Below are 9,271 nucleotides of genomic sequence, written 5' to 3' on the forward strand. Positions count from 1 at the left end.
CGCACTGCCTGGTCTATTCCCGAGCAAGGACATCTCGCATATGGTCCTCGATGATGCGTTCGTGCATTGATGAAGCCCGTCTCACTTCGATCTCATTTACTCGGTGACCATCGCACGCGCGTCGTCATATCATGAATCACAGCTCATTACAGTCTACATTAACCTAACGTCTCTAGGACACCTCCGTCGAACGCAGCACGCAATATCCTCTGGAGCTCGCGAACCGAACGAACGCGTGTGGGAGATGAACACAGGCTGCACAGCTGAGGTTGAAAAAACCGATGACGCACATTTAGCCTTTTGCCGACCTCTCCCGTGCTGAGATCCCGAGATGTCACCGGACAGTCCCGGCCTCCTTCCCATGAACATAGCTTTGCGCTCCCACGCGCTGTAGACTTTTACACTCTTTTTTGAGAAAATCTCGCTTGAGCTCGCATAGGTACCGGGTCAAGGTACTGTCAAGGTTTAAAATTTCAGCACGACGCGATGCTAGTGTCTCCGCGGAAGGCGGGTTGGGCAGTGGGCATACCGGATACGCAGAGCGGTCGCGGGTTCGCGCGCGCCTTAGGCCCTGCAGAACACGTGTTGCGCCGCCATCAGCGTCGAGCACGGACCGTGGGCAGACGCTGACGAGGGCTCCACCCACCGCGGTGTATCGACGTGTGGGTGTGTGGGCCGTGCACAGCTCAGAGACATGTAACCTGTGAACAGAACATACACTTCGGACCGGAGAGGTGGTGTACATATGTCGGCTGCGCGGGCTGCCAGGAACCGGGACGTCGATCACGAGCTGAGAAACAGTTGCCAGCAGAGGGGAGGTGAAGCGGCGATCGTGAAGGTTCGGCTTCTGCGACGACCGAGGACTCGTCGACATTTTGATGGGTGTGATCTCATGGACGAATACAGTACGCGCAGGCTCTATTCAGTCCGTCACACGGAGTATGCGTCGGGGGAAAGCAAAGGAAGAAAAAAATCTGGTTCCGCGCCGAACGAGCACATTGATGCGAGTAGGGCAAGGATCTCAGGGCCGGTTCCCCGAAGAACAGACGTTCCCCCTTGCCCAGGTTGATATTGCTCTTGCTGTAGATATGTCAAATGAACGTCGCGAAAGATACTGACGTAGTGCGGAGGACGCCGGCGGCGGAGCACATTCGGATATTCGCGTGCATTCGCAGCGCTGTTCCGGCTACGGCACGGAGCGTAGAGACTGATTTCATATCTCGCCTGTTGATTTCCCCCCAAATACAGGGATTAGCTTGTGAGCAGGACCGTGCAGCACTGTGAGAATCGGAAGAGGTGCTCTTCACCTCAAAATTAGGTGATTCGCACCATTCACCTGAATAGCAGGTGAAGGTAGGTGAAGGTGCTTTTCAGGTGATTGAAAGTGGCGGAGGGGTGGAGACGGTGGAGCATGCAGCCAAACATGAGTAAATATCTGCTGTGCGCGTAACGCGTAACAGGCTGCACTCTCTCTCTGCACTTCTACACCCAAGTGGACCAGCTCCCGGATCACTCTCGCAGACTTGTACGCCCCCAGCCGTGTCTAGGTAAATAGCCCATTACTCAGCGCCCCCCACAGCTCGTATGTCATTCCTGACTACGGGCAGCTCACTGACCTTGTCTTCTTCCGGCTCCTTAACAGATTCAAGTTCACCAGAGTTCACCAATGATTGATCACACGATGAACTATCTGTAACTCGCCATCGCTCTCGGGTTACACCTTGGGCACCTCTCATTTGTGGAAATGCCAATATGCCACCCATACACCCCACTTCCCTCACTCCGTGTGGGCAACGCCAAGAAAACCCCGTACGTCTCCGGTGCCAGCTGGAGTACTCATTACACCCGTCAACGCGAACAAGGAGACCAAATGCCGCTCTGTGGGTCAAGAGTCACGCAATGAGTATGTGGTTCTGGATGCATAACCTAGTTTGGCATTGGTATTCTTATGTGGTACGTCCGTCATTAATGTCATGCGTTATTGTTTACTGATTTTGTCGCCGCATCTGAATTTCTTAACTTTCTTGACCTCCTGTCCTCTGTCCGCGTGCCCCACAGTTTCCTCCTGAAGTCGCTCTGCGGCACTTTCAGGGCCATATGTACAGTAACCTAGGTCTTCCCTCTCGTCTCCACTGCTGGCAACATGCTCTCGCCCTCCGTCAATCTTGGCCGTTCGTTCATAACTACCATGCTTGCGCGCCTTCACAAATTGGTCAGGGTCACCCTCGGCATGGAGATAGTACGTATCTTCTCTCCTCTTGTATCCTCGCTCGCCACACTTATGGGCACCACCAGCATCAACGTCTCATTTCAATTTGCGGTCCCGAACACGTATTCTTTTGTGCCCCCATGTCCACAAGCCACGATATAGTGCAGTGAGTAGGCCCGCTCAATTCATTAGCCCTCATCTCAGTGATGTCGACATAGCTCCTGTAGCTCTTCATGCCACCTGCGCCAGTGTTGTAGATGTCCAGGACAACTTACAGTTCCTATAGTACCTCACTATATCTAATGTATTTGCTGTACCCACTGCTTAAATAGACTATAAGAGCTATTGTTATCCACTGTATAGTTTAACGAGCGAAGGCGTGTAAGCAAGAGAAAGATAGAAAGGTAACATTAACCTGAGGCCAAGGTGGTATCACCTGATTTGCGCGCGTCAGCGACTCAGGTGAAACTGGCAGTTTTTAGGTGATATTCACCTGGGGCATTCACCTGACACATCACCTGGTTTGGAGGTACATTCACCTGGATTTGCGTTGAATTTCACCTAAGTTTCACCTCATTTTGGGGTGAAGGCCCCAGGTGATTTTCACCTCACTGTCGACCCCCAGTGCAGGTGCAAGTGCCGAACGGAAGGAAGAGCCGGTCGAACGCGAAATGAGGCACTGCGCTGTGCGGGCTCTCACTCACGGTAATACTATGTCCATGTAGAGTGATCAGTTAACGGGAAAGAGATCCGAGCGGGGTACGGGGATGATGAGGATGATCTGCATACTCGGAGGAACGCGTTCGTAAGAGCGAACCACACCGTTTTCATTCTTGTGGCAACGTACACGCATAATTAGGCGCCTGCAAAGTTTACCTGGAGATGGCGCAGGTCGAGGATGACCAGATCTGGGTCGTCGAGGGCTCGAGGTCTCGAATGGACGGGCCAAGGGGGGTGGGTTCACAGCCACGCACTTGAGAGAGCCAGGCGATCTGGTTCGACTTGCCGTTTCGGAGGAGCACGCGGGCGGGAGCAAACCTTGTTCCTTGGGCGTTTTGGGTGGGAGACGGAGTTGTGGGCCGGACCTGCCCAAATAGGCAGGTTGAACGTCGAGGGAGGGAGATAGGTTTTCTGATAACGCAGATCTGGCATCTGGTGGTCGAGCGGGCGCAAATTGCGGTCAATGCGTCATGTCAGAGTGGTGTCACGCGTCGCGAGGGCGAGGGAATGGGTGCACGCATGGGGACGTGATTTGGCGAAGGGACAGCAGCTGCTGCTCTGGCGCCGCTTCAACTTGTGGCTTCTCAAGCTGGCAAGGTCCGCGCGTAAAATTAAAGCGTGATATGAAGGGAAAATTAGACGGCTTCAAGGTGGCAAGATGTCCCCGATGGCATGGGGGTTCGTCGGCGGTGGTCATATCACATCATCATACGTTGAGGAGAGAGAAGGTGGTGGAGGGGGTTCCTTAGATTGCGGCTGTCATGTCGGCTGACTGGAGTAATGAGATATGACAAGTGTGTCATTTGCCGCGGGAAGAAAGGTCGAGCGTGCGCAAGGGAAGACATAACGTGGAAAAGTGGAACGAACTCGAGGGGAGTCAGGGAGGGATTCATCGAATCTGATCTCGATAAGGCGGCGGGGGAAGCGGTGCCATTAGGGTTGGACTATGAATTTTTGCCGGGCCTGAGGTGGCCGAGGAGGTGGAAGGGGATTCTTGGAAGACAATAAGAAATGACGATTTGGGATGTGTTTGGGCAAAAAATGGATGGCAGGATGTTGCATCGGCAGTGGGAGGACGAGCAGCCAGAGGACGGGAACTGGTGCCGTAAGCGCGGCTCTCATTGTCTCGTCCTGATTGGGGTGGGGCGAGGGACGGGTGGTATGGATCGGGAAAAGAGGGCCAGTGGATCTGGTGACTGGATTAGGTTCAAGCGGACCTTTAGACAAGAGCAAGTGATCGAGCGTATATAACGAGCAGCTCGTATTGTCTATGCCTTTTGTGCCCCACTCGCCCAATTGTTTTCGCTTGTGAGACAAATCAGTCACTAGACCTCGTTCCAGCGACACCTATTATCTACCCAGCTACCCGCACACAGCCAGCTATTCTGCTTCCCTTCCCCCTTTCCCCCACAACGAGCCTGCCCCATAGCAGACAGCCATGCCTGCTACTCGCACTCGCGATACCCCCTCCGGATGTGAGTATTCACCCGCTTATTCGCTGACTCCCGCTCACCTCCACCAGCACTCGAGGTGACCACGGACTCCATCTTCCCTCCCTCTTTGACCATCATTTCACCGACGCCGCGCGCCTTCACGTTCCCTATCGACAAAAACGAAGTCTCTCCTTATGCTTCTCCTTCTCCTTCATCTTCGCCCTTCGAGCCAGACCTCAGGACGCTTTCCATTTCTCCTTCTGCTGCCCCCTCTTCCTCGATATCTGTATTCGCAACGTTAGCATCACCCACCTCTCCAACGACCTCCTCCGTCCACAAGCGTCGCAAGTCCTCGGTCAGCGACCTCGACCGCCGACCCAAAAAGGGCGATGACGACTACATCAAGCGCCCCGAGAACGCCTTCATCCTCTTCCGTCGCAAGTGCTGCGAGGAGCGCCAGCAGGCCCAGGAGGAGTCTTCTCCATTGTCTGCGTCCCCCGACGGTCCCCAGAAGAAGCAGCGCCAGGCCGATCTCTCCAAGACGATCAGCCAGCAGTGGAAGGCCCTGCCGGCCGAGGAGCGGCTGTACTGGGAGGAGCTGGCCAAGGAGAAGAAGAAGGAGCACGAGCAGATGTACCCCAACTACGTCTACCGCCCCCAGCGCACCAAGCGCAAGAACGCCAAGGGGAAGCGCGGCGAGTACGAGCACGACACCGACGGCGAGGGCAACGGCAACATTTCCTTCATGATTCCCCTCGCCCCGCCGATGATCGCTTCGTCCAAGCACGGTCGTTCCGCATCCGCCCCTACGCCGCCACCTCAACGACAGGTTCTCCAGGTCCCGATGGTGTACTCCGCGATCACCGCACCGACGTCGCCTTCGCTCGCGCCCATGATCCAGCGGCGATCGTCGCATCCAGAGCACGCCCAGCCGTCGCAGACCGAGTCGTTCGACTTCTTCCCGTCCAACGATTTCATCGCGTCGCATCAGCAGCAGCAGTCGTTCCAGCAGGAGGCATACCCGAACATGGTGAGTTTACTCGAGACCCTGCGAAAGCGTGTCAGCTAACATGTGCGACAGGTCAACCCTTACCACAGCATGTTCAACCCGCAGGGCCTCCAGCCTCTGCAGATGCCCGAAGGCGCCGTCATGCACCCCAACCAGATGATGTCGCCCACGTCGTCCATCGCCTCCGGCTCGTCCGGTCCGCCGTCGCCCCACGAGGCCTTTACGCCCGTCCACACCGAGCCGAGCCTGCTCTACCCCGACGCGCCGCAGTACATGCAGCAGCAAGCACCGCCCATGGATCTCCAGACGTGCGTTGCGCCGCAGCCATTCGACGCGATCCAGTTCGGCTTCCAGAACTACTGTTGGGGCAACGATGGCAGCAACGGCGTCGTGCAGGGTGCGTGGAACACGGGCGAGCTCCTCCTCGGCGACGAGTTCGACGTCAACGCGATCCCGCCTATCGAGCTCGGCATCCAGGACGGCAGCGCCTCCGATGAGCTCACGCCTACGCAACAGCACCCGCAGGGCACGACGTACATGCCCTACAGCCCCGAAGCGTTCTCACCCGAGCAATACGGCTCCGCCCTGCACCATCACGACGATGGCTCGGATCCGTTCGAGCGGATGTTCGACTTCGACGCCGGCATGCAAAGATGTTGATGCAGCTCTTCTTGACCAACCCGGCCGATGCTTCGCTGGCCGTTGTCATCGGCTTTTCTTCGTTGGACGCTAGGCTGTAAACGGACCTTTTCTTGTTCTGCTCCCCACTCCCCACTCTCCCCTTCTTCGTCTCCCCATCTCTCTCTGCCATGCCCTCTCACCCATGATTCCCACCCCGCCGCATACCCCCGCGCACGCCATCGTCGCTGCATATACATTTCTTTCTTGCTTGGTTGCACCTGTGGATATTGATTAACCTCCCAATCGTTGGATTAGCTGTAGTGATAGCCCCCATTACCCGTTACCCCCTTGTTTTCATTTGTGCATTTCACGTCCGCCTCCTCCGTGTCGAGGTATTCCCCCCTTCCTCCCCTTCACGTCCCCCCGTCGATTACCCTTATGTCCTTCTCACGAGACCTTCACGTTCGAATACCTCGATGCCCCCTTCTTCATACCACGAACGACGCCCACACACTGTTTTTTTCCATTCTTCTCTCAATGCAAACGAACCGCATACAGATACCCTGTTGTTGTAACTTTTCATCACTTATTTGGGGACGGCATGCATGTATTTGTGTACGTACCATGAGTTGCGCAGCAGAATCACCCAGTTTTTGTCCGTTCAGGGCAAACCAACAGACGTGTCTTCGCGGTGTGATGATGTTGTGTGATTGAGAACACGGGTATTCTGGGAATGTTCAACTCAGCTGTACTCGGCAAGTCGTCAGTGCGTTAGCGGTCAGTGGGTCTTCGAGAGAACAGAAGGAGGAGTTTAGAGTTTCGCTGGGATACCGAGGCTCGGTGCGGGGTCGTCGGGCTGGACGAGGAACGCTCATGTCGAATCGTCATTCGCGGCTGTAGAGGACTCGAAGGGGTGGAGTCGACGCTGCAGACTTAAGTATGGGGGTGCAGCGTTTTCTTGTTCTCGAATCGTCGCATTGCAAGCTGGGAGGGTTGAAAGGGTTTCCTGCATACAGCACAAGACCACGGTTGTCCACTTCCGCCTCATGACGACAACGGCGAGGCTTCAACTTGTTTAGGGCAGGCTGTTGTTGGCACCATATCCGGCGTGGCTAGCCCCTGTCTCGACTTTGCGCGCATACAACCACACCACTGCACACCATCATCTGCGTTCATCCCCTCCTCCTGCAGACTTTGACGGTTCCCCAATCGCTTCTCGGGATTTCAGTGCCCTCATTTCCGATGCAAACTTCCGAGTAGCTTCCTGTTTTTTTCCCAAGGACCACTGCACCAGGAAGGACCGGTCCGTACGCCCCAATGCCCTTGTTCCGCATTTGTACAATGTTGACCACAGACCGCACATGTACACTAGGCGCCCTTCGTCATCATCCATCATATCCGCCCCGGTGGGCCACGACGCACTCTTTCGACCATCGCCCCCGTCATATGATGGTTTTTCTACTGTTCTGTTCCTTTTCCATTCCTCCCACGCGGGCCTGGCTGTTTTGACGGGGCCTCGTCCTCGCTCGCTGACCGCTCCAACGCTGATACTCGCTGATAACACTTCCGCCCGTGTTACAGTTTCCGCTTAGCGCCTCGAATAGACTCGAACAGGCTTATTGTCTCGGGACCCGACGCCATCAGCCGTCGTGTCGTATCGCGCCACTGTTCTTACGTCCGCCAGCCACGGCTGCGATGCGCGAATGGCATGACCTGGGAAACCCACCTTCATGGTAACTTCTTGCCTTCCCCGCGGCGGGGCTTACTCACCTAGAGTCGAATGGGCGCGGTGTTCTACGAATTATGACATTGCCTAAAATAAGCGTTTCTTCGCAGCTTCACGAAGTCTAGGGACCCTTCCGTCTTCTGAGGGTGCTCGCTTACTCAATGCTCGGTGATTTCGATTATGGTTCACGAGGGTGCCGGTTATCCAGGCCCCCTCTGAATCCGTTCCGCATGACCTCTCGACCTGACGTCGCGCGCGCACATGCTCGTGTTATCGCTGGCCTCTCGAGCGTTATCGACTGAGTCTCGCCGGCGTCGGCAGATATATGCACACGTCTGGTCCTCCATCCGTCCTTCCTGGACCTGGGTCCGTCATATGACCAAGGACCACGGGATGCGAGGTCTCTCTTTCACCGCGACGTGCGACGCCCGAGGAACCTGGAGGTGCGGCGGCGCAAAACGAGCCAATTGTCCATCGCATATATGTCCCAATTACGCTCCCCGTTCTTCCCCGTTCTTCACTGAATCCACCTATACAGTCGTATCCCTCTTCAGACGCTATCTAATCTATACGTATATCAGGAGGCATTTAATTTCGAGCCCGGCCACCTGCTCGCCGCCCGTCGTATCAGCTTCTACTCCGCCCGTCTCGGGATGAATCGGGTAACAGCTTGGTCTGCTTTTCGAATTGAACACGGCATTGACGGGGAGCTCCAACAAAACCATGGATGAATTGTATCGATCTTCAATGCCGTCCAGTGGTTCGATTCACCAATTCGCCGAGAGCGCAGTGCGCGCTACGTACCATCCAGTCACTTCGGTCCATTCAGTACGCCCAAACCTAAAACCCAGATATACGCCATTTACCCGTCATATGCGCAACTCATGCGTCCACGTTTCTCTCAGGCCGCCGGCGGAACGTTAAATATGTTCCGTCGGTTTCCCAAGTGCAGGTTCTGAAAATCAAGCCAACCTGCGCGAATCTCTCTGGGCCGTCCCCCGGGATCCCATATTGCGGAACGATAAAGCTTGTTAGCAATCCTACCCGACACGAGCCCGACACGAGGAAAGGTGCACCATGCTCAGTGGGACGGTACCACAAGGTTCTTACAACGAGGTTTCTGGGCGTGACCTTCGCTCTGCCTCGAGGCGACGCCGCGTTCCCCCCTTATAACCCCCTTTGCGCCGCTGGCCGTGCGCTGCGTTTCCTCCTCCCGTACCACACTATCCGATGCCGGATTGGTTAAGCTCGCGAGCTTGAGCCTCGAGGCTGCTGCTGTACTCAGCGAAACCCCGTTATATCCGATGATATGCTCGATCTTGGTGGTTGCTCGATTCTATTTGTCCCCTGGCGGATCGCAGTTTACATTGGGGACGGCAAGATCATGGAGCCCCGGCCGTCTCGACACAACAAGCTGGTGACGTACAGCTTGATCCTAGACCCCCAGCTTATCTTTAGCTGTTTCAATGCACTTTGGGGGCGCAGGGCCATGTGCCATTAACTCATCTGGCATGGATGAGTTGATGCCGTATGACTCTCGACCTTAATTTCTC

The 9,271-nt window shown here is 55.6% G+C and overlaps 3 protein-coding genes across 3 annotated transcripts; 2 read left to right on the forward strand and 1 right to left on the reverse strand.

Annotated features, from left to right (window-relative positions):
- Window positions 1-1,503: 1,503 nt before the first annotated feature.
- Window positions 1,504-2,504, reverse strand: CONPUDRAFT_83675 (uncharacterized protein). The gene is made up of 5 exons (XM_007773042.1): window positions 2,428-2,504; window positions 2,296-2,375; window positions 2,059-2,239; window positions 1,643-1,953; window positions 1,504-1,547 (listed from the first exon to the last, which is right to left on the reverse strand). The coding sequence occupies exons 2-4, from the start codon at window positions 2,296-2,298 to the stop codon at window positions 1,886-1,888; spliced, it is 252 nt and encodes an 83-aa protein (XP_007771232.1). The 5' UTR covers window positions 2,299-2,375; window positions 2,428-2,504; the 3' UTR covers window positions 1,504-1,547; window positions 1,643-1,885.
- A 1,720-nt stretch (window positions 2,505-4,224) lies between these two features.
- On the forward strand, window positions 4,225-6,502 carry CONPUDRAFT_167220 (uncharacterized protein). The gene is made up of 3 exons (XM_007773043.1): window positions 4,225-4,404; window positions 4,452-5,392; window positions 5,444-6,502. The coding sequence occupies exons 1-3, from the start codon at window positions 4,368-4,370 to the stop codon at window positions 6,029-6,031; spliced, it is 1,566 nt and encodes a 521-aa protein (XP_007771233.1). The 5' UTR covers window positions 4,225-4,367; the 3' UTR covers window positions 6,032-6,502.
- A 1,455-nt stretch (window positions 6,503-7,957) lies between these two features.
- On the forward strand, window positions 7,958-8,879 carry CONPUDRAFT_138565 (uncharacterized protein). The gene has a single exon (XM_007773044.1). It carries the CDS (start codon window positions 7,980-7,982, stop codon window positions 8,373-8,375), a length of 396 nt encoding a protein of 131 aa, XP_007771234.1. The 5' UTR covers window positions 7,958-7,979; the 3' UTR covers window positions 8,376-8,879.
- The last annotated feature ends 392 nt before the right edge of the window (window positions 8,880-9,271 follow it).

The sequence above is a fragment of the Coniophora puteana genome, assembly GCF_000271625.1.
Source record: "Coniophora puteana RWD-64-598 SS2 unplaced genomic scaffold CONPUscaffold_10, whole genome shotgun sequence".
In the NCBI taxonomy this organism is placed as follows: domain Eukaryota; kingdom Fungi; phylum Basidiomycota; class Agaricomycetes; order Boletales; family Coniophoraceae; genus Coniophora; species Coniophora puteana.